General features: G+C 41.6%; 10 protein-coding genes across 10 annotated transcripts; 5 read left to right on the forward strand and 5 right to left on the reverse strand.

Moving 5' to 3' along the window:
* The first annotated feature begins 843 nt into the window (after window positions 1-843).
* On the forward strand, window positions 844-2,615 carry V1516DRAFT_375306 (uncharacterized protein). Its single transcript, XM_066918967.1, has one exon. It carries the CDS (start codon window positions 1,091-1,093, stop codon window positions 2,390-2,392), a length of 1,302 nt encoding a protein of 433 aa, XP_066777696.1. The 5' UTR covers window positions 844-1,090; the 3' UTR covers window positions 2,393-2,615.
* A 550-nt stretch (window positions 2,616-3,165) lies between these two features.
* Window positions 3,166-5,250, reverse strand: V1516DRAFT_676028 (uncharacterized protein). Its single transcript, XM_066922347.1, has 6 exons — window positions 5,050-5,250; window positions 4,949-4,996; window positions 4,798-4,887; window positions 4,212-4,752; window positions 4,106-4,158; window positions 3,166-4,044 (listed from the first exon to the last, which is right to left on the reverse strand). Exons 1-6 carry the CDS (start codon window positions 5,090-5,092, stop codon window positions 3,350-3,352), a joined length of 1,470 nt encoding a protein of 489 aa, XP_066777697.1. The 5' UTR covers window positions 5,093-5,250; the 3' UTR covers window positions 3,166-3,349.
* Window positions 5,251-5,417: 167 nt separating this feature from the next.
* On the forward strand, window positions 5,418-7,976 carry V1516DRAFT_651829 (alkaline-phosphatase-like protein). The gene is made up of 2 exons (XM_066920267.1): window positions 5,418-5,865; window positions 5,935-7,976. The coding sequence occupies exons 1-2, from the start codon at window positions 5,545-5,547 to the stop codon at window positions 7,552-7,554; spliced, it is 1,941 nt and encodes a 646-aa protein (XP_066777698.1). The 5' UTR covers window positions 5,418-5,544; the 3' UTR covers window positions 7,555-7,976.
* On the reverse strand, window positions 7,848-10,099 carry V1516DRAFT_375988 (thiamine pyrophosphate enzyme, N-terminal TPP binding domain-containing protein). Its single transcript, XM_066918969.1, has 5 exons — window positions 9,749-10,099; window positions 9,538-9,693; window positions 8,228-9,487; window positions 8,042-8,170; window positions 7,848-7,991 (listed from the first exon to the last, which is right to left on the reverse strand). Exons 1-5 carry the CDS (start codon window positions 9,851-9,853, stop codon window positions 7,944-7,946), a joined length of 1,698 nt encoding a protein of 565 aa, XP_066777699.1. The 5' UTR covers window positions 9,854-10,099; the 3' UTR covers window positions 7,848-7,943.
* Window positions 10,037-11,998, reverse strand: V1516DRAFT_375762 (guanine nucleotide exchange factor). The gene is made up of 7 exons (XM_066918968.1): window positions 11,777-11,998; window positions 11,642-11,715; window positions 11,438-11,587; window positions 11,269-11,382; window positions 10,657-11,221; window positions 10,362-10,611; window positions 10,037-10,314 (listed from the first exon to the last, which is right to left on the reverse strand). The coding sequence occupies exons 1-7, from the start codon at window positions 11,892-11,894 to the stop codon at window positions 10,236-10,238; spliced, it is 1,350 nt and encodes a 449-aa protein (XP_066777700.1). The 5' UTR covers window positions 11,895-11,998; the 3' UTR covers window positions 10,037-10,235.
* Window positions 11,799-14,578, forward strand: V1516DRAFT_676039 (P-loop containing nucleoside triphosphate hydrolase protein). The gene is made up of 5 exons (XM_066922348.1): window positions 11,799-12,516; window positions 12,570-12,763; window positions 12,823-13,030; window positions 13,079-14,282; window positions 14,332-14,578. Exons 1-5 carry the CDS (start codon window positions 12,193-12,195, stop codon window positions 14,505-14,507), a joined length of 2,106 nt encoding a protein of 701 aa, XP_066777701.1. The 5' UTR covers window positions 11,799-12,192; the 3' UTR covers window positions 14,508-14,578.
* On the reverse strand, window positions 14,524-15,282 carry V1516DRAFT_676041 (u6 snrna-associated sm-like protein lsm2). Its single transcript, XM_066922349.1, has 5 exons — window positions 15,073-15,282; window positions 15,003-15,014; window positions 14,833-14,940; window positions 14,678-14,780; window positions 14,524-14,626 (listed from the first exon to the last, which is right to left on the reverse strand). The coding sequence occupies exons 1-5, from the start codon at window positions 15,112-15,114 to the stop codon at window positions 14,586-14,588; spliced, it is 306 nt and encodes a 101-aa protein (XP_066777702.1). The 5' UTR covers window positions 15,115-15,282; the 3' UTR covers window positions 14,524-14,585.
* Window positions 15,283-15,576: 294 nt separating this feature from the next.
* Window positions 15,577-16,744, forward strand: V1516DRAFT_664624 (ras family-domain-containing protein; the record flags this gene model as incomplete). The annotated part of the gene is made up of 7 exons (XM_066920612.1): window positions 15,577-15,640; window positions 15,845-15,864; window positions 15,962-15,988; window positions 16,045-16,142; window positions 16,194-16,287; window positions 16,348-16,470; window positions 16,529-16,744. 7 exons carry the CDS (start codon window positions 15,577-15,579, stop codon window positions 16,742-16,744), a joined length of 642 nt encoding a protein of 213 aa, XP_066777703.1.
* Window positions 16,745-17,180: 436 nt separating this feature from the next.
* V1516DRAFT_651847 (kinase-like domain-containing protein) lies at window positions 17,181-19,469 on the reverse strand. Its single transcript, XM_066920268.1, has 2 exons — window positions 19,278-19,469; window positions 17,181-19,230 (listed from the first exon to the last, which is right to left on the reverse strand). The coding sequence occupies exons 1-2, from the start codon at window positions 19,316-19,318 to the stop codon at window positions 17,409-17,411; spliced, it is 1,863 nt and encodes a 620-aa protein (XP_066777704.1). The 5' UTR covers window positions 19,319-19,469; the 3' UTR covers window positions 17,181-17,408.
* A 374-nt stretch (window positions 19,470-19,843) lies between these two features.
* Window positions 19,844-22,404, forward strand: V1516DRAFT_623956 (Rap1-interacting factor 1 N terminal-domain-containing protein; the record flags this gene model as incomplete). The annotated part of the gene is made up of 3 exons (XM_066919641.1): window positions 19,844-20,506; window positions 20,554-21,814; window positions 21,863-22,404. 3 exons carry the CDS (start codon window positions 19,844-19,846, stop codon window positions 22,402-22,404), a joined length of 2,466 nt encoding a protein of 821 aa, XP_066777705.1.
* Window positions 22,405-22,483: the final 79 nt, after the last annotated feature.

Consider the following 22,483-nt stretch of genomic DNA (forward strand, 5'->3'; position numbering starts at 1 on the left):
CACGAGCGTGAAGACTGAGGTCATATCAATTCGAAGCAATGCGACCATTAATTAGTACTAAACTACTTTTACGCAGCTCTCCAATTCGGTGTGCGGTCTTGAACTTTAGTTTGATACTAAACATAGTTAATAAGAACAATTATGGAATTCTAACTGGAACATCTAATTCAAGCTCCGTGGTCACACTTTGGAATCTCTAGTGAGCTACCCTGATCAAAATGCACTCCAAGATATTCAGAATGGCGAAAAACATTTGTATACATTCGTCTGAATGACTTGAAGGTAATCTATTTGCGCATGGCAGTGCTGATATTCGCAATGGGCAGACTTCGAACTTTCATATCAGGTATCAGAGAATAGAGTATAGCTTATCATTTATGCGCTCGAAGTACTGAGAGACTATGACATGGGTCATCTACTGTACCAACATCCGACCTTGTCGGCACTTGCAGTACGCAATTAGGAAAGGCAACTTGCGATAAAATCGTCCACATGACTATTAATGCACAGATAAGAATTGGCAGAGGGGCGTTCGAGTTGCCATCTGAATCCCTGTTTTCATTTACTTCCTCAACTCCTGAATGAGATGAGGTCATCGTTAGAATACGCCAGATTTCTGTCTACTGCCAACACAGCAACATGCACCAAAACGCTTGCTGGCAAGGATACCCTAGAAAGCAAGCGAGCCATTCTCTCCGCCCTGACGCCGCACAGTTCATGAGCTAATGAGTGGATAACCCATGAAATCTTGATAGGGATAGCGGAGCACGTATGTATCCTAGTCGCCACGAAGGATTTCGGGCAGGTCCGGCCCGTGTCCGAGTGTGCTAGAGATCATGTGCTAGAAATGTCAAATCTACTCGAGATCAGAGATACTTGTAACGCTGTTATCGCTGTTTGCCGCTCCTCTCCCGACTTAGCTGTTTGTTATAATACTTCTAGCCGCTCCATAACATCCAATCGTTGTTTCGTTTTCTATTTCTGCTGTTGCTTCGCTGCTTTGCTAGCTGCTTAGCCGCCGGCTCAATTACCAGCAAAGATTTCCAAACTGGTTGGCTATAGCCTTGGTAGTATAGGCATCAGAATTGAAATGGCATTTTCTCGTTACCAACCTGTATCTGCTATTTCAGGGACTTTGGTTTCTGACGAAGCTGATGCCGCCGGTTCTATTTTGTCTTCTGGAAATTTATGCTTGCATATGCCTTTGGATTCTGCTGGAAACTCTATGGATTTGAACGATGGCTTCTCATACACGATGGAAAATCGCATGGATACGACTTCGACTGGATCTGCTCTACCTTCAAACTCGATCTCGTATATTGCAGGAAATCAATCGTTGAATAGAAACCAGCTTCTGGATACACCGGATTACTTTTATAATCAGCGATCCGGTGTGTTCTCCAGCTTTCCTTATTCTGGACCATTTCAGAACTTATCTAGTTTTGATGATCATTACAATAGTCGAGCTGATTTGAATTTACAATCACCACTTATGGCCTTATCTACGGGTCACTCCATGTTTGAGACCACTGCAGAAACCAGTCCTAGTGCAGTCTCGTGCTCTACGCACTCAGTGTCTCATCCGACTTTAGATACGCATATGCCGATATCATTTACTTCAAGTGAAAGCTGGGACCATCATTCAACGAGTGAGCTTTCGTGTGAAACGTCATCATCTACTCAATCAGAGATAGAAATGAAGCCAGTTGCACTTCCGTCGCCTTCGGATTCAGCTCTTAGTTTGACTTCGCAAGAATCACCCCTTACTTCTTCTCCACCAGAACATCGGTCATTAAGCTCTAAACGCACTTCGTTTGGTTTCGACAGCAAGCCAACATCGAAGATTCAGTCACCAATAGAGTCGTACAAGCTAGGTTCTCAAATCCAGATCTCTCCTTGTCTTGATAGGGCAACTGCTGAGGCTGCAATCCAGATTGCCTGTTCTACGAAGCGAGTTCGCCGTCGAAAAAACTCGATTTCTGAGAAGGCTACAAGAATTAATCCTGATATTCGTCCTCCACTAAACACCATTGGCTCACGAAAGCCTCTTGTACTTCCTGAATTACCAGAAGGCAAGACAAAGGATGACCTTGAGCCTGAAGAGTTAGCGGAATATAAACATGTTCATAGGCTACTTCGCAACCGTGTTGCAGCACTTGCTTCCCGTGAAAAGAAACGACTCTATATAGAGCATCTTGAGCGGGAAAATGAGAAGCTTAGTAGTCAACTTCGAAAGGAAAAGCAACGGATCTGTGATCTTGAGAGTCTTACCGGAAGCTGTAACCGTAGCCTTGAGCAGCCCCTACTTAGTCACGATCCAGCATTCAATTGTGTTGCCATATTTTCCAGTCTGTTGTTTATTGTGAGTTTTAATGAGTTCGAATTTTGCTGATTTTTTAACCTGTTTTCAGTGGTTTTATATTACAGCGTTGGAACTGCAGTCAACAGCCAGAGTAATTACAGATAAATATTCGCTTGGCGGGGAATTACGCCATACGTACGGGCTATCGGCTGGCAACACTTGGAATAAATCAAAGTCCGGTTCTCGAAATCCAAAACTACACGATAGCGAGTTTACATCTCCCTCTGCCTGGCTAGCGCTATCAAATTTGCAGCTTCCAGATTCGCTTTTGGAGGGCGCACTTTTGTCCATATATTATTCTCAGCCGATCGAATGCGATCCAATTCGCTCGGAACGCCTGTCTCGAATGCCTCTGCGCAGTTCTCATTCGCAAAGCTCTTCGTCTACTCCCTCAAGTGTTTCTCATGCGCCTTCGAAATGCCGAGTAAGACTTAACGAGCTTGAACTTGTTGTAAAGCGTCGACGTATATTTGATCTATGATTTATAATTCTCCCGTATTTTTTTCTTCGCTGATGAATGTTCATTTTGATTTATTTTGGTTTGTCATTGCTGATCTTATGATGTTTTTGATTATGGTTTCATGGTGTTTTCAGGTTCTTTGTTACTCGGTTTTTGTCATTTATGTTCAGTCGATTGGTTTTACATGTTTGGTTTCTTTGCGTGATGTATGCTTGATTTTATGATATTATTTTTATATGAGATGACGTTTTTTGGGATCCGATTCCGATATGATGAGATTTTGCCTATGACTTCATACTGCTTATGTTTTAACTGTTTATATTTATTTACCTTTAATTGAGCACAGTTGTCTCGAATCTAAATTTTGACAGTTAAATTTATTATTTGAATACTTCGTTAAAACTTACAAAGAACCGTAGAACAAAATGATCTAAGAATACAAACCAAACAAAAACTGTTGAATTAAATGCTCCAAATTAAATTCAAATAAAGAAAGAGAAAAAAAACAGGTAACAGTAGCAGATCCATTAGACTTCGATATATTCTGTGCCATTCTTGAAATCGACCGAGTTGTCGTCATCGTCTCTATCATCGGTCATGTCTAAATCATCTACGTTTTCTAGCATATCTGAATCAAATTCAAGATCTTCATCATAATCAGGTCCAGAGTGGTCTTCGTTGTCTTCTCCACTTGAGCTAAGCTGTAGCGGCTCGTACTTGTCATCTTGCAAATGAGCACGAACACCATCAAAGACGTCATCGCCAATGACAGAAGCACCGCCATCAGTATCTGTCATGAATAGATCATCTGATGCAACACTGCCCTCCGCTGATACCTCATGATGGCCAGCACCGGCTCGGACAATATGCTTGAGCTTACACTTACCCTTATCAGCCTTTGAGCATTTTCCTGTAGCTTCGAAATCTGGACATTCGAATACATGCCTTTCAGTACATTGCTCTCCCTTTTCGCAATAGCCGGTGGTTGCAAACTCTCTACATATTCGTGCATCAGGAGACAAACGCATATGAGAGTATTTACAATCACTTCTGTTGCAATTGCCACGTTGAAAATGAACACATAACGGCGCATTATGCGGTGTCGGTTCATGTGACATATCGCAAGATTGATTTTGACATCGATTCTGTAGGAAATTTGGACATAGCGCTACATGCGAAGATGAGTGCAGATACGGACAATTGTGTCCTCGTTGACAGGTCCCTATATTTCAGTTAGTATAAAACGAACACTCACACAAACATCAAAATTTGGGAATCGAAACCCGTCATTGTAAAGTACCGGCAAGGAATAGAGCTCTTTGCCTTTACCAAATCCCTAAATATGTCAAATTTCAGTATAATTTAGACAGAATCTTGAGAATATAATACCGTTTCTTTGCCGCTACCGCTCCCCTGAGCCATAGATTTCCATTCTTGCTCCGAATAAAAGTAACACCATCAACAACTGCCTTCCTAGGCGAATCATGACTATCGTATCCAACGCGCGTGAGCTTGCTTCCATTATGTCCTACATGATATTTGACCCCATCAATTTCCACAAACTCTCGAGAACCAATCAGTTTTTCCGCTCGTTCGCGATCTTGCTCCAGAAATTGCTTTTTGGCAAGTCTTCGCTGATTTATTTTGGTTTGTTTTAGGGCATCTTTTGCGAGCCGCGATTGCTCCATCGCCTTAGTCCGAGCTTGAGCACGATCCGAATACACCGTAGTATTGATTAACTGCATATGTCTGTCCCTCTTAGACACGAATTGTGGCAAAGGTACCGCAGATACAGCTTCCTGGTTAGACTGGTCGTTTGCGGATTGATCCGCACTAGTTGAGCCGGAATTAAGAACTAAGGTCCTGTTTCTATGTGTGACACGGTTTGTAGAATGCTTAGAAATTCCATTTCTACTCAAGCTAATACGTCCTGAACTAGTTGGATAAATGTAACATAAATAGCATAGGCACTTACCTCTATACCTGCCGCGATAAGAAGGTCCGCGCGAATATCCTCCTTGCACGGTGGAATATGATTGACGCTCGCTATGTTCATTTTGAATGTCTAAAATACGAGAGAAATCAGTGTTGGAATAAGCACAAAATTTCTGACTGTGCTAATTTACTTCGTGATGATCCATTTTGGGAAGAGTTTTTATGTCGATTTATAGCGCCTAAATGAACTTAACAGAATGATCTCCTAAATATCCCGATGAATAATGCATACCCGCAAGATCTGCTATCTGCTTTAATAGATCGCCGTCAGACATCTTTGATTTGCTGCTGTATCTAAATCTATCTGCAGTGATGACTTATCTGCAGTTCGTAATAACTTTATATTTAAGAGAAGCTAAAAATCATAGGCTTCAATATAATCTTCGCATAGAACGAACCAGATTTTGATCAAAATCTTTCCGTCGTGAGATTTTAATCGCAAAATACCAGTTCACAGGAAGCACCAAAACTCTCTCTCTGCAGTTATTCACTGTCTCGTAAGCTATTACATAATTGCATGTAAACAAGCACTTGGTAGCGACTATTCCCAACTGCGCCGAGTGCCGCATAGACACTCTGTCTCGAGCCCTAAGTGCTGCTCAGAAAGACAGGCATTTTAAAGTCTTGTTTCACAGTTCTGGACGGTCTTTCTAACTGAAAACCGAAAAATAAACTGCTGCTAAAGGGAGTTCTAGTGTAGTCAACTAGGATATTGGGTTTGCGCGATATGAGTTCAAAGAAAGACGACTACTTCGAGGAGCTAGATATGGATGGAGCAGACATTACGGGCGATTATCGACTTCGCGAGTCAGACAGAGATGTTCTCGCTCAGCAGGATTATGCGGAAAAATTAATAACAGACGCAGTTTTTACGAGTAGAAAGTCTGCTCTACGGAAGAAGGGCAAGTCGAAGAAATCAGTGGGATTTGATATTGCTCCTCCAGCTGGTGGCTATAAGCGGTTAGCAGGGAATGATAGCACGACAGATTTAGATCAAGAGGATGTTGAGGTTGACGCTGAAACCCATTTAAAAAATTTAAAGAAAAGAGTAGGTTTTGAGCAAGATTTTATCGAGATCGGAAATTTGGGCAACTGAGGATCTAACAAGATATTGTAGCAACGACGGTGGGTGTGCCTCAAGACATTTTGTTTCACTTTAGCGATGCTGCTGATAATTGGGGTAATTGGTGCGGCAGGATACATTGCCTTCGTCAAACACAAACTCAATTTGAATCACTGGAACCCTTTCAAATCATCCGGTTCTAGTTCGGATGTTTCTCAGTCGAAGGTACTACTGAATAACGGAACCCACGATGTATATGCTTCCACAATCCTTATTTCCTTAGATGGATTTAGACCTGACTACTTGACACCTGAATATACCCCGACTATGTGGGAAATGTTCAATGCTGAATATTCTACGCCATACATGCTTCCATCGTTCCCCTCCGTGACTTTTCCCAATCACTATACACTCGTCACAGGTCTATATCCATCGAGTCATGGTATTGTCGGGAATACTTTCTATGATTCAGATTTGGACGATTACTTTAATTATCATGACCCGGGTCATTCTCTACAGTCGAACTGGTGGAAGGGTGAACCCATTTGGGTGACAGCGAGCAAGAACGGAGTTCGAAGTGCTATTCACATGTGGCCTGGTAGCGAAGCACCCTGGGGCGATTACGAACCAGAATTTGTCGATAAATTTAATCAGACTGAAGTTCTAAGCAAAAAAGCTTCTCGAATATTGGGCTGGCTAGATCTCGAGATTGATACTCGACCTGAACTGATACTATGTTACGTTCCTACGATTGACACTTTGGGTCACAAATATGGAACCTTAGGTCCTCAGATTGATGCTGGTTTAAAGGAAATCGATGAAATGGTTTCTACGATTATGAGCGGTCTTGATGAAAGGAACATGACTTCCATAATTAATGTTGTCGTTGTTTCTGACCATGGTATGGCGTCAACAGCAAATGATCGTCTTATATTTTTAGACGATCTGATCGACACTAAGCTTATTCAGCGAGTTGATGGCTGGCCTTTGTATGGGCTGCACCCTTCCGTGAATAGTTCTGCCGAAAATCTGTTCAATTCACTTTCAGCTTCTCTACAGACCTTCCGCGAGCAAGATGATATTGCTGCCACGATCGACCTTGAGCATTTGCAAATATACCGCCGTGAGGATTTGCCTGCAGAGTGGCATTTCGGTGGCCCATACGGTGGGATATATCAAGATCGCATTGCTCCGATTTGGATAGTTCCGGAGGCTGGGTGGGCAATCACTACGCATGATAAATTTGAAGCTAGCAATTTTGATTTCCATCCGAAAGGTTTACATGGATACAATAATACTCATCCGCTAATGCGGGCTTTGTTTCTAGCAACTGGACCTCACTTCCAGAGCGGTTTCAAAGCTGAGCCATTCTATAACACGGAAGTTTATGAAATGATTTGTTCTAGTCTAAATATTACCGCTGCACCTAATAACGCGACGCTAGCTGGATCTCCTACTCAGCTTCCGGATGATTGGATGGATCCTGTACAATTTCCCGTTTATAGTCCTGACGCTGTGATCCCAACATCAACGCCAGAACACTCTGACAAAAATCCCGTGCCTACTTCTGCTGCCGACGCTATGGAATATTTTCAAGGTCAACTGGACGGCATTACTGACGATGTTAACAACTGGCTCGATAGTCTGAGCCCGTCCGATGGGACCGATATTTAAATCGTCGCGGAGGGAGCCTTTGTGGTGTATGCTCGAATGCTTCAATTTAACTTCTCGTCTATTAGAAGAACCATACTTCTGGCGAACTAAATTTCTTATCTGCTGTTTTTTTGGTCTTTGTTTATGATATACAGCGGATGTAGCTACGGAGTTATGAGGGTGCATGTATCTAGTCATGCTTTGTATATAATTGTTCATACATGCTTTTACTTCCTTTTTCTTTTCTTTTTTATTTTTTAAAAATGGGCTTAAGCCAATAGAGCTATGTGAATGTGCCAATGTGATTGAAACGAATAAATTGGAATGAACTATATACCAAAAATTTCCATGAGCTGACCCAATAATAAATAATAGATCTGTTTGAACAGCTGCATCAAATAGCTCGCCTGTTATAACTTGGGTTGACTCTTCTTAGTACTAGCAAGCCAACCAAAAGCCTGCTCAGCAGTTAGTGACAATTCCACGAAAAAGTATAAAAATTCCGTACCAATTTTTTGGTTACTCCTTTGTCAATGATAATATTGACGAGTGCTACTTTACCACAAGTAAGTGCGGTGACCGCACAGTTATAGAGTTCATCCGGAGTACGTGCAACCATTCCAATAGCCCCACAAGCCTTTACAATGTTAATTATTCACATATTGAAACTAATAACAAGAACTTAAAAACTTACTTGAGCGACAAGATCATAGCGCACGTCAAGACCAAGTGCGGTACTAGGCAAAGGTGTTTCAGCGGAATTAGCGTATGCTTCTTCAGTCACACCTCTATAGACACCGCTATTGTTCATCACAAATACAACCAATGGATATCCTGCTCGGACAGCAGTCTCAAGTTCGAGACCTGAAAAACCAAATGCGGAGTCTCCTTCAATACAAATAGTTATGTGGTTAGGAAAAGCTGCTGCGCTGGCAATGCCATATCCGATGCCGACGCCCATGGTAGCCATTGTTCCTGCGTCCAGACGAGCACGAGGTTCATCCACATCGAACGCTGACCGAGCAATGTCCATCGTATTCGCGCCTTCTGAAACAAAAACAGGTCGTACTTTGGTGTCCTTGATTGCCTCGTTAATTATCTTGTAAGTATGCTCATATGTCATGGGTATGACATTATTGCTAGCTTTCTTCGCTGCATTGGCAATATTCCTGGCCTTGGTTGTTGTTAAAAGCGACGGAATAGATGTGAATTTGAATCCTCCCAATTCTTTGGTGAGCTGATCAACAGCCAAGCTGATATCTCCAACAATACCATATTCAATAGACGACTGTGCATTCATACCAAGCTCCTCAGGTTCAATATCGATTTGGATCACCTTGACTCCATCTCGGTATTTTGGCGGTTCTCCATAGTGGAGAATCCAGTTCAGGCGTCCACCAAGAAGAAGAATCACATCAGCTGACTTCAAAGCTGCACTGCGAGCTGCTGCAAAATTCAACGGCGAATAATCCGAAACAACACCTTTGCCCATTGGCGTAGGTAGAAAAGGTAGACCGGTTGTTTCGATTAGATTGCGAATCTCTTTTTCAGCCCTGGCATAAGCAGCGCCTTTACCAATAATAACTAATGGAGCAGTCGCAGATTTCAGAATAGCAGCAGCCGCTCTAATTCTTGCAGGATCAGCCATTGGCTTTGGCGCCTCAAATGCAGGAAGTAGTTTCATGGGCTCTTGGGTGTCAACAGCACCTTGAATGAAATCTGCAGGAAGATCGACATATGTGGCACCGGGCCGACCAAAATAAGCAGTGCGATATGCTCGCTCCAAGGTAGACGGCAGAAGTGCAAGTGAAGGAGGCCGAGAAGAGAACTTGGTCATTGGAGTAAGTGTAGCAACTTGATCTATTTCTTGGAAAGCTCCTTTATAGACTTGATGTGACTCAGAAGAGCCTGCGAGAAGCAAAAGTGGGAAGCAATTGTGGGTAGCGTTACCAATCTATACATTAAATTAATACTTGATAACAAACTGGAAGAAAGTGGACCTACACCAGCAATGGCATGCAAAACACCTGGACCACCGACGACCAAACACACACCAGGCTTTCCGGTCAAGTAGCCATAAGCAGTAGCAGCGTAAGAGGCTGCCTGCTCATTTCGGAACGAGATAAACTTAATACCTCGAGCAATACATGCATCGGCAACCTATAAATAGTAAATATGAAAATATTGATTTGCGAAATAATTGAAAAAAATTTACCTCAATGACAGGGATTCCGACGATGCCGAACATTACACGCACACCGAGATCGTAGAGCGAAGCTGCAATAAGATCAGCACCGGTAATTGAATTGGGAGTAGCCATGTGAACTTGAACGTGACAACAAAATTGTGTAATATGCAAATTGAAATATGGCTTCCGGCAGCAATTTTACTAATATCTATTCAGATTTCTCTGAATGATCCTCCTGACAGCGCTCGAGTCAAAGGTGGAGAACAGCTCCGCCGATGAGCCGGATTCCGGGGTGGCACAAAAGCCAATATCAGCACTTAGTACACGTGAGAGCCGCAATCAACGAGGCTCAGATCTCTGATACCTAGTGTAGTAATGCAAGCTCGTTTTGAAGGCACAAGTTGGACGAGATGCATAAAAATAGCGGAGAAATAATTGAGCTATTCTGTTAGGTATAGTATACTGTAGTCATTGAAAATTCACGAGATGGAAGATTAGCAGATGTTTATGGATATCAGAGATTTTCAAGCTTGCCAGACTCCAAGGCTACTCTCAGAGGATTATCAGCTTTGATGACATTGTTCGCACGCAATCTATTGATCATTATAAATTAGCTCAGGTAATTCACAAAAATACTGACCTTTCAAATAAAATAAACAGTCTTTCAGCTTCACGTTCCTTCTCTTCTTCAGTCATTTCAGTTAAAGCGTCCAGTCCATATTGATTTAGTTCTGCAGTTTGGAGCTGGCCTGTGATCGGATTGATGTCTTGACGAGCTACATTAACGAATTTCTCCATTTGCTGTAACAAGTCTTTCGATACTTGGATGTCATGATTAACCAAATAACCAATCGCATTGCCTAGACCAATGTTTGTAGCAAATTTTCCGGCTGAAAATATTAGTCTCGTCTGGTTTTCTGATGATCTATACCTACCATCTTCGTCACTTGCATTCCACAAAAGTTGCTGGGAAACTTCTTTACTGGTTGACGTATCGATTCTGCTACCAAGTCGAAGTAATAATGAAGATAGTGAAGTCGAAGACCCTAGTGGCTGCAATCTATCCTCGTCTGTAGGTAGGATACGCAGTCTAATAACTGAATTCACGCTGTCGTTATTTAGCTCGCACATTATTTTTAAAACCACGAGCAAAAGTGGGGTTACTAAATCGTCGATCTGGGGATGTTCTGGACTCTCAGAACGAAGCGTATTCTCCAATATTGTTAGTAGTAATTGTACCGACGACGATGGATCATCTCTTGGAGCAAACACCTCTGGTATGCAGGGCAGCTTAAGGAGGCAGGAAATAACTGAGCTGGTGGTAGTGTTTATATGGTGAGGTAGATGATTCAAAATACGCATGAGCGGCTGCGTGAGCTGCTCGTATTGGTAAGAGTCATCAGTGAACTTTAGTAGAATATTAAACAGCAACTTGCAGGTTTCACGGAGACCATTTTGAGCATATTCAGTAAGAGGCTCGTCTGCATCTCTCAAAATGCACTAATATTTGTCAGATTCGCTTCATATTCGCAGAAAAACAAGCTCACTCTATAGACATAAGCTTTCAATGCATTTTGCACATTACTGGGATAGTCTCGCTGGACTAAAGTGGTCAGAAATAGGATGCGTCCAATAATAAATTCTTCATCAATGGAAGGAGTCTGGTCGGCATATTAGTGCTTGCGATTGTAAGTCAGTCTGTGTGATGTAACGAACATTATAGTCTTCAGCAAGATATATTGCGTTGTCCCATTCCTGCCTCAAAATAGATGATAGCAACAGAGCGTTCGCAATTATTCGCAAAGCATCAAGCCGTATGAACTCCTCGCGGGTATTACTTCCGTACTTCACAAGTAGATCAAGTCTCTGAAAACATAAAGATTAGAAACCAAATTATCTCTATCGACTAAAATTCCTTACGTTGATAGTAAATGTGTCTAAAACCGAAACATCGTGTCCGATTCCTCTCAGATCTTTCAATAGCTCTCCAAGCTCTACCGTTCAAATTCAGATTAGGAAATCTTGAAGCAGCTAGCTGGATATCACATTACAGACCTTTATTAGATAATGGATCTTTCCCGGTAATATCAGCCTCCAGCACACGAAAGATTGCATCTACCTGCTCAGCCGGCGTCGACGGCACAGAACTCATTTGATGTCGATATTCTTGCATAAAAACTGGCTAACCTGAAGAAGAAGTATTGCCTAATAAGAATTCACAAAGTCCAATTTCAATCGAATTCGATCGTCTCTTTCGTTACCCTTCACGAATCGGGAAATTCAGCATTTCAATCCATGTTATAACGTTGACTAGACTCTGTCACGTGAATATATTTTCAGGGGTCGTCTTTGTTTGGGACAAATTGGTTCTGAAATTTCCTTTTATGATCTTGATTACACAGGTCAGCTCCTTCTAATGGCTTGAGTGCAAGCAGTTACGGACTAATTTCGAGGAGTTTAAGTCATCAGATATGGCCGAACATGATTTTAATAGCAAAAATTTGACCTACTCGCTTAGTTTACAAAAATCGGAAGACGAGGTTTTGACAAAGCTAACAAAACGATTTAAGACTGCATTGAAGAAGGAACGTAGCGAAGATGTGGCCCAAATGCAGGACCAGATCTCATCATTGCCGCCAAAAATACTTGCATATAGAGGATTAGCAGTCCTGAACATTTGCATTTCGAATATACGAACGGCCCTTGGCGGCAGTATGGTACTGGAACTAGAGCCGGATAGCGCAATTAGTGACGAATTCGACAGAGGAATAGGCATTCGGAATGGTGACATTGTGGTGAGTTATAAAATATCTATATATTTGGGACGCTCATCTACTAATATTTTCAGGCATTGGAAAATATGCGAGCAGCGACGGAGAAAAAGGCTGTGAAAGGATCTGGCCACCGTGTAGAAGGTGTTATTTTGCGAATATCGCCCAAAGCCATTCATATCTCTGTAGACGATAAGTTTGCAGAAACTGCGACACAGTTAGAGGGAAGATTTTGGATAGTCAAATTGGCCAATTCTATTACATATACAAGGTATACTCTGGAAGGCAATTCTGGGAGGCAACCTAGGAAAATTTGACTAACATCGATAGAATGGATGAAACAATGGAAGATTTATCTCTATTGAACCCACCTACAAATCTACAACGAATAGTTCTTGGAACACTTGAGCCTAATCTAGTGACTAGCCAGGAGCAAGTACTCGAGTATTTTGATGAGACTTTAAATGACTCGCAGAAGAAGGCAATCAAGTTTTGTCTGGGTCCCAGTGAAGTTGCTATTGTCCACGGACCTCCTGGAGTTAGTTTCGTTACAATTGCTTCATATTCTAATACTAATTAGTTTTAGACTGGGAAAACTTATACCGTGATTGAAATAATTCGTCAACTTGTCGCCAGAAACCAGAGAGTACTAGTTTGCGGACCTAGTAATATGTCTGTTGATACCATTTTGGAACGACTTGATAACCTACTTCCTCCCGATTCATTACTTCGGATTGGCCATCCTGCTCGATTACTACCCTCGATATTACGGCATTCATTGGAAGTGATTCTTTGGAATTCGGATTCAAGCCAGATTGTTCGTGATATTAGAGAGGAAATAGGCTCAAATTTCGCGAAAATAAAGAAGACAAAGTCCGGACGGGAAAAGAGCGAAATCTATAAAGATATAAAGTTGCTGAGGAAAGAGTATCGAATACGGGAAAAGAAGGCTCTTCAAGAAGTTCTGAATAATGCGAAAGTCATCGTCTGCACGCTGCACGGAGCAGGAAGTGGATTTCTCGCAGGAATAGAATTTAATAGTATTATCATCGACGAGGTTTCTCAAAGCTTGGAACCACAGTGCTGGATTCCGCTGATTCATCATCCGGAAGCTACGAAGCTGATCATCGCAGGAGACAACAAGCAATTGCCGCCAACTATCAAGGCAGCCGCGAATGAAAAGGCTTTGGGGACTACTTTATTTGACCGACTGGTGTCGATTCACGGTGACAAAATTCGCAACTTGTTGAATGTCCAATATCGAATGAATCATAAAATCATGGAATTCCCATCCCAGTCAATGTACGAGGGCAAACTAGTGGCTGCAGAAATGGTCGCAAATCAGACATTGGCCAATTTACAATACGTTTGTCGAAACGAATTCACTGAAACTAAGGTTCTGTGGATAGACACTCAGGGCGGTGAATTTCCTGAAAATCTAAAAGCTGCTACATCTACAAAGCTAGGAAGAGACGAAAACGTAAGTAGCAGTTCAAACGATTTGGAGGCCTGGCTGGTAGTACAAGAAATCGCAAAGTTGTTGAAATATGGAATCAGGGTAGAAGATATCGGTGTCATTGCACCTTACAATGCTCAGGTAAATATATTGTCGAAACGAATTGAGGCTTATCTAGATAAGCATGTTAGACGGGAGGGTGCGGCAGAAACTCTTGAAATATCCTCAGTCGATGGATTCCAAGGACGTGAGAAAATTGCGATAATTATGTCTATGGTGCGCAGTAACGATAAAGGCGATATTGGATTCTTGAAAGACGATCGTCGTCTAAACGGTAAGTTATATGGAATTGCCGTGTTCATTTCTAACGCTCATTGTTTAAGTTGCAATTACTAGACCGCGAATGTATTTATGCATTATCGGTGATTCGGAAACTCTTGCGCGTGGATCTAAATTCTTAAAAGCCTGGGTAAAGTGGGCCGAGGATAATGCTGAAATAGAATACCCGGATGTTGGCGATGTTTTAAGCTTTGGTATGGACCAGACAAAAAATGAGTAGAGAGTATACAGATAATTCCTTGGTATCCATGCATTAGTGCGAAAAGACTTAATATACAAATAAAAATTAAGAAGCTACTTAATGAGTGGCAGACGCTTTTTCAGCCTGTGTGACAGCCTCTGGACTGAGTTAGCAAACTGGCAGAGTGCAAGTACATCCGACGAACATACCTCTCCTTGACGCATCTTCTAAGAGATTCGTGTCGACTGCAGCAGCAGGTAGATGGATATATCGCACTACAGACCCACGAATAAACACATTTTTCACTGCCGACTACTTCTAATTAGATCTATGAAACAGATGATCTGAAAATCATTAATCATACCAGGTGAGGATATTTCACTTCTTCTAAGACACTAATATCCTCAAGTTTCAGATTGAGGAATTGGTCGACAGATTTCAGCGTCCCTCTAATTGAAACATCATTTTTCAGCTGTTGGATTAGTGAGAATTGTTGTCTAATTATCTTCTCTGGGTGAGTGCTCATCTCCATACCTCTACTGTGACCTGTCGTTCGTTAATCTCGTAGAAACTTGTGAGGATATCTGACCGAAAAAGAACTCACCTGCTCATCAATGAGCGTTTTATAAAAAGAAAAAAACAACATTTCTCCCTTTTTAAACCTAGAGTTGCGAAGAATTAAGTTCGAATGAAATTGATTCGTTGATAGAATAACATATCATCAAGACCTTCCCAGCTGTTCAAGATCAGTCTTTAATAAGGGTGACCAACAGCCAGATTACAACCAATGTCATTCCCGGTACATGAGGTTCGCAGCAACGTTCAGCCTGCGTAAAGTCTTGCACGCACGGGTTTATATCGATCTACGACAGCCATTCCCGCCCGGGTAAGCACAGCTCAGCGAGATTGGGTTTAGTACCACAGCTCTGCAAGCACAACCAGCCCGGTCTCCCTATCTCAATCTTCCTACCGATTGAACGCTGTCGCAGCTCTCTGACATAAACGAGAAGCCAGCCAGCCTTCTTGCTTGACTATTGCTATTTCTTGCTAAGGCATCTCTTTTCTGATCTGTTTCTAATTTTCTTTCGTTCAGCAAACGTATTTCATAATGGCCGGAGCAAGAGATTCCTCCTCCGCTACTCGTTTCGCCCAGTTCAAGCTAGTTCTTCTCGGTAAGTCCTCGCCACTTTTGGTACTACAGTAGCGACTACAGCCCTGCAATTTTGACCTGTTCGGTATCTATCTAAATATCCGCCTGGGTCTTTGCAAGAGATGTAATTGGCAGCTAGGATTCACTAGGAATGACTGCTCGGATTGTTTGACTCTGTCTAATCCTCTTATTATGTTGGTTGCTGTTACTAATCTTATCAATCTAGGTGAATCTGCCGTCGGCAAGGTATGTCCTCGCGATTTTCAAGTCATGACTTGTTATGTCACTGCTTTTATCAAAATAAAAAGGAATTAAGGTGGAAATACTAACTAAAATTCCCCAGAGTTCTCTAGTTTTGCGTTTTGTTAAGGTATGGTGACCAGTTCATATTGCAATTGTAATTATGCAGATATCTGACATCATTAGGACCAATTTGATGATTACCGAGAATCCACTATTGGCGCTGCATTTCTTACACAGACTATTGCTCTTGACGAGACTACTACTGTTAAATTCGAAATTTGGTAAGTCGTTATGATTTTACAATATTTCGATTTTATTAACAGTTTTCACAGGGATACTGCCGGGCAAGAACGCTACAAGTCACTGGCTCCTATGTATTATCGAAATGCGAATTGTGCTGTTGTCGTCTATGATATTACACAAGCTGTATGTACATTTTCTCTTTTTTTGCATCGCTTATTGAATATTCTAACAAATTTTTTATAGGCCTCTCTCGACAAAGCGAAGTCATGGGTGAAAGAGCTTCAAAGACAAGCGAACGAAAATATCATCATCGCACTTGCTGGGAATAAGCTTGATTTGAGCGACAAGCGGCAAGTTGAAACGAGCGTACGTATTCAGAATTTTACATTCTGTTTGGAGTTTGCAATTATTGACTGGATTCTAGGTTGCAGAGAATTATGCCAAAGAGGCCGGTCTTCTTTTTTTTGAAACTTCGGCAAAGAGTGGCGAGAATGTGACTGAACTTTTTACTGAGATTGCGAAGCGTTTACCACTGGAGAGCTCAACTAGCCGACAACGAGCGGCACCAAAGGGGGTTGATTTGTCTCGGTCATCCAATCGAAGAGCTCCTTCCCAGACAAGCAATGGATGCACTTGCTAAATATATATAATCAGTAATATAATTTTTTCCCATTCTCTTTTTCCATATATCGTTGAAGGAATCCGTGGTTTCGGGAAGTGTGACCTAAATTATTTATTTTAACCTCGGCGAAAGTGAAAGTGGCGGAAGCGGATTCGGTTGGTGCAGATATTCATGAAATCGCGATAGAAGGGAAAAACATTTGAATAGAGAAGAGCGGTATCCCATTCTTCTCGTCTATTGAGTAGCTATTTGACAGAACAATATACGTTATTTGATATGCAATTGCATATAGACATATTGTGATCACTTCTTTGTTCAAATATATATGCATATATATTATTTGCTAAGTGAAAGAAGGTAGTGGTTATAATTGAATATTTGTTCTCCGTTTTTTCATATCTTTCGAAATTTCTTTGGGACATATCCAAATACATTTTCTTACATGGCTGTGGTGTTAATTTTTTTTTGTCTTTTCATGCAAATTTGATATTTACTATTTTTTTATTTCATTGCCGTTCTGTTTTCCTTTTTTTCTATTGACTTTTTGTTCGGCTGGTGCTTTCATCACGCTTCTGTGCTAATCTACGTTTATTATTCATCAATAGATTTAAATCGTTTCTCCTGATTTTTTGGTCTTTAGCACGTAGATCCTACTGCTCTAAGCGATATTGAGATGATATTTTCATGAATGGAATCGACTTAGATAGTAATAGGTAGTCACAGATGACAAGAGTGCCACAATAGAATATGAAATAATAGATGCGAATAGCTGTCGATCGGTGCCAGAACTGAGATTGTAGTTAACCGCTTGTTTGGAATCCCCAGTTCCGACAATTAATGCACTGGCATATCTTTCATGGCTGATTTTCGGTGGCTCGGATCCAGGTTTAATATTCAGCTCCGACGATGATGATACATGATTTGTCTGTGGTATTATCGATAGAGACTCAATTACTGCTGTTCTTTCAGCAGAAGACCCCGATGACCGAAATTGCTCCCACTGAGAAATCGAACCGTATCTTCCAGAAGTTAGTTTAGAACTTAACGTAGCTGACGACGTCGCAACAGTACCGCTTGACCGGCGTGATCTGCTAGTTGCTTTTGCACCAATAAGCTCTAGAATAGTATCTGCAGACGGTCGATCATCTGGGTTCGGCGATAACAAATCAGACAACAAAGTGTAAATCTCTTGTGGCAAGTCGGACCGTATACTTTGGACCGAGTTTCTGTCAAAACCCGACCACGACTTTACCTCATCTTTCAGTTGATCGAATTCATAATCAAAGTCGTGTTCGTAAGGAAGCTTTGCGAAACACATGTAATATAAAATCATGCCGAGCGAAAACATATCTGATTTAAATGAAAATTCAGAAAGCTCCCCGGAGTCAACATCTGGTTGTAAAGTCTCCGGCGCTGCATATCCTATCGTCCCTGTCGTTCCCGTAGCCTCTCGTTTCGTACCAAACCTTTGGCCTTCACCGAAATCACTAACTAAAACACGAGCAAGGTCATGCCGATCGCTAGAATCGTAATTTAGAAGACAATTAGAAGATTTCAAATCACGATGAATATATCCATTCTCGTGTAAATGATTCAAACCAGATATTATGTCCACAAAATAAGAGCCTATTTCTTCGAGACTAAGAAATGATGTCCGTGTTTCTCCAGTTTGCTCAGTTGATTTTGATCTTCTCCGACGAAGTACTTCTCTGATATACCAAGAACTGTCAGACCTATCTCCAGATCGTTTCACAATCAACTCTTCCAAAGTACCCCCATTACAATATTCCTGAAGAATAAATATGCAAGGAACACTAGGACCAAACTGGGTCATTTGAGAATTCTCAAGCCAAACATGATTATAATTTACCAAATTGATATGATTTAGCCTCATGAGATTGACCTCACGAAGTACACGCTCAAGCCAGGTATGATCATCTCCGACTGGAATTTTTTTGCATGCAAAATGGCCAAGCGAAAATCCGTCCAAAATGTGCTCCACTAAATAGACAGTTCCACGGCCACCACGTCCAAGCTCACGCTCAGTCCGAAAAAATTTATTAAAATAACCCTCGCTATAGGCCGATGATGATATTCCGATCTTGAAATCATTTTGGAGAATATTGCTGCTATCTGATATGTAGTCAACAGACTCTTGGTCATGCAGCAGCCTAAAGTATTCGGAATCAATGTAGGGTCGTCCTGATTCTGAGTAAACTTGCGTCTGCTCGTTCACATCCTCTCGATCTCTCAAGTGTCCTCCCAAGATTCGAGTTGTATCAGAAATAGAAGAAATTATACTATCATCCCATATTGGTCTACTATTACCAGAATTGTGTGTAGCTGCCGGCCGTCGCTGGCCGCAAAATGGACAAAGATCGGACGGGGAGAACCTAGGAGAAGGGCGAGATGCGTTCGAAGAACTGACAGAAACATCTCGATGAACTGATAGCTGACCAGACTCATGGTCATATAAAACCAAGGCTCCTTGAGTGGGTTCGTAACTGTCTTCATCAGAAACTAAGATGTCCTAAGTATGGGAAAGGCTTACAGTACTATGCTCTGCGCGGGGTCATAAGGTATGATAGACATAACTGTACTCAAAGGCTGATCTAAAGAGAGTAATAGACTGATAAAATCACTAAGGAACTAGTCGAAACATCCAAAACATCTCATCTACAGGCTTCGGGCCTTGAAAGCTTTCAGTGCAATTAAAATAATGTAATTTGACCTCTGAAGTTCCATAGCGAAAGAGTCTAAAGGAATCATGGTCATCCCAGCAGACTAACATTACCCATTCGGGACAATATCCCAACGAGCGTAAGCGCCTATGGTGCTTGTAGACCGCGTTCCTGACACGTTAGAGCATTCAGACGCGTTAAAATTCAATTTGAGCATGGACGCGATCGTTGCAGGTCAAATGAGCACGGGAAAGGCTGATAACTCGTTAAAGCACTTTTTCTCATAAACCAACAATTTTTTGCCGTATGGTTTGCTAGTTTGCAAATTAATGTTGCTGGACGGTCAAGGAGGACTCATTCCACTCTAGATCATCTGATTTAGAAATACTGCTATTTCGAATCTACTTTCTTGTGGAAAGATCTGTTGCTATTGGAAATGATTTCTATTTTGTCCACGGAGACAGTCGATGTGCCTAGCAGTCAATCTGAACTTGACATTGCTCAGAAGATCTCTAGCGATGTTCTTGATTCTGATAATTCGTCCGCTTCGCCTTCACGCTCAAAGCCGCCAAAAAAACGGGTTAACTTTGCTTCGGAACTAACAAACACAGATTCGGATTCTTCTCCTTCTCGATTTCCGAATTCTAAACTCGTCGGCAAGTCGATTTTGAAAAAGAGACTTGAAGTTCCGATTAGAGAGTCTCTGTCCACTCGTAATCCTATCGCCTTTGAGCTGAATGCATATCCTAGTTTCACCGATCTGCTTATGACCATGTGTGATGCACTCAAATCTCAGGACCCGTCCACAAAGGTGGATATATATAGGACCCTCACCAGTGCCTTGCGGGGATTTCGAAGCTATCCAGATTCAAATGCTGTTCACCAGAATTTGCCCTTGCTAATTACGTATATCAAAAATGATATTGAGAATCCTATTGATAAAGTTCCTGGATGTGATTCAAGAATCATGATCCATGCAATTAGACTTATCACTCAAATTGCTTCTCTGGAGAGTCTCGCCTCCGCGATTGAGCCCAATGATGGATCATGGCTTTTGGAAAGGGCTATTTCTACTTGCGAGGATCCAAGCACGAAAAAGGTATGATAGTCTCGAACTCTTCTCTGTGTTTATATTAATCTAAATAGGGCGTTCTATCCTGTTATCTCTCATTCCTTGCTTTTCAACGCTTTCCTTCTTCTCGAGTATTCACTTTCAGCATGGCCATCCGTGTCTTGTCGCTTGCAGATAGTCTACGACTTCGTTCCCGAACTGTTGAAGGTTGCTGCTACTTGATTTTGGAAAATCTCATTTTGAGTAACTCCAATATGATGCTTTCGCGAGCAGCAGAGTGGATCCCAATTTGTCTTCGTGCTGCTTTTGATTCAAACAAAATTGTACATAGCAAGGCGATAGCAGCTTTGGGTACTGCTACCCGAATGTACTTTGGCAGACATGAACTTAGCAAAGTTGTTCATGATTCATTTGAAACCATTGAAAAATCCGACGACGTTTCTGCTGATGCTGGAAAAACGCTGTTCGAGTTGTGTTATGGTCAAATTGACAATCTGCTTGAGCAAGGCTTTGGAGATCACGTTGCTGTCCTATGGGAAACTGTCATTATTTTAATGTCTTCTTGGGGTCCTGGGCGTGATCAAAGACTAGATGCATGGTGGAACTTTTCGGATTGGTTTAAAGTTTTGAGAAGATGTCTTTGCTCTTCCAATGCATCAAATGTTATTCGAGCCATCAATTCATGGCAGAAGTTCGCTTACTTTTGGGTGAATAGATCTCTAATGTCGACTAATTCTGAGCAGAACGACAATCGCAGAAATTTCTTGATTTATGTTTTCAGATGCACGAAGAACAAAAACTTAGAGATATCAGATGCTCTTATAAGCGCATTTTATAAGTTATGTTATCTAAGTCTTAGACAAGGTGGTGGTCCTCCTGGACTAGCAGTGAACGAAGCAAAATTTGCGCAAAACGAGTTTTTCTGGAAGACCGTCATAGATTCTGCCATTCTAGAGAATTATGTAAAGGGACACACAGAATTTGCTATCGGTACAAAACTGGTTTACGAAATATTGTCTGCCACTAAAACAACAAATGATAGGCGAAAGTCTGATTTATGTTTTGCTACAATTCAAGCTGCTGAACTTCCAGCCCTAGACTCTCGCTGGCTCCGCGCTAATATCAAGACAGTTTTGAGGTCTTTCGGTCGCATTCTGTCTGAAGTGCAGACTCCTAATGAATTTAATTCGTTCATGCTTTGTTGGGACGCGTATTTAGGTCATCTTCGAACTGTTATTCGGCGAGAAGTACGTTTATCCGCAGAATCTACACTTTGCATACACTACATATGTAACTTTTTACTTCATTACCTACCCGATTCCAAGAAATCAAAAAGTAAGTAACGGCTATGACTCGACTAGATCTACTGCTAACGTATTATAGTTTCCTTCGAGCGGTTGACCATATCATGTATGGATACTTTTGGACTCCAAACATTTTTGACAAAGGCTATTGTTCTGCAAGAGAAGGAACTGGAACTTCCTGAGATTTTATCCCCAAGAACTTCAACCATCTCTTTGAAGGCAAAGACCAAATCTCAACCGCCAGTAATCCACTTGCTTTGTCATCTTTTGGACGCTTGGACTTCTGATTCATCTGAGGATTTGAGGACTAGTTTCAATACCATTGTTCGAAAATCTATGAAGCTTCTCTCATCACAATCTGGCACCTCGGCTTCTTTGTTTGTTGCTTCCGTGTTTGACGTGATCTCAGATTATACTTCGTCTTCGAAGGAAGTCGCAGCTGAAGAATGGTTTCATACAGTGTGGCAAAGCACTGCTAATGACGTCCTTAACTATCTGGAAGATGAAGGACACATGACTCTCGCAAGTTCGTCACCAAATTCCGTGACTTCAGACAATAATTCTTACGATTCCAATTGTCAGCGAATTCTTTTTAAGCTTTGTAGTTTTAATTTGAAGTGAGTTTAGCGTCGATCTATGAATTGTTTGGCTAAAATAATTCTAATTTTAACAGATGCTGTGACAAGAGAATTGCAGCACT

The sequence above is a fragment of the Lipomyces oligophaga genome (assembly GCF_038497815.1).
Source record: "Lipomyces oligophaga strain CBS 7107 unplaced genomic scaffold V1516scaffold_4, whole genome shotgun sequence".
In the NCBI taxonomy this organism is placed as follows: Eukaryota; Fungi; Ascomycota; class Lipomycetes; order Lipomycetales; family Lipomycetaceae; genus Lipomyces; species [Lipomyces] oligophaga.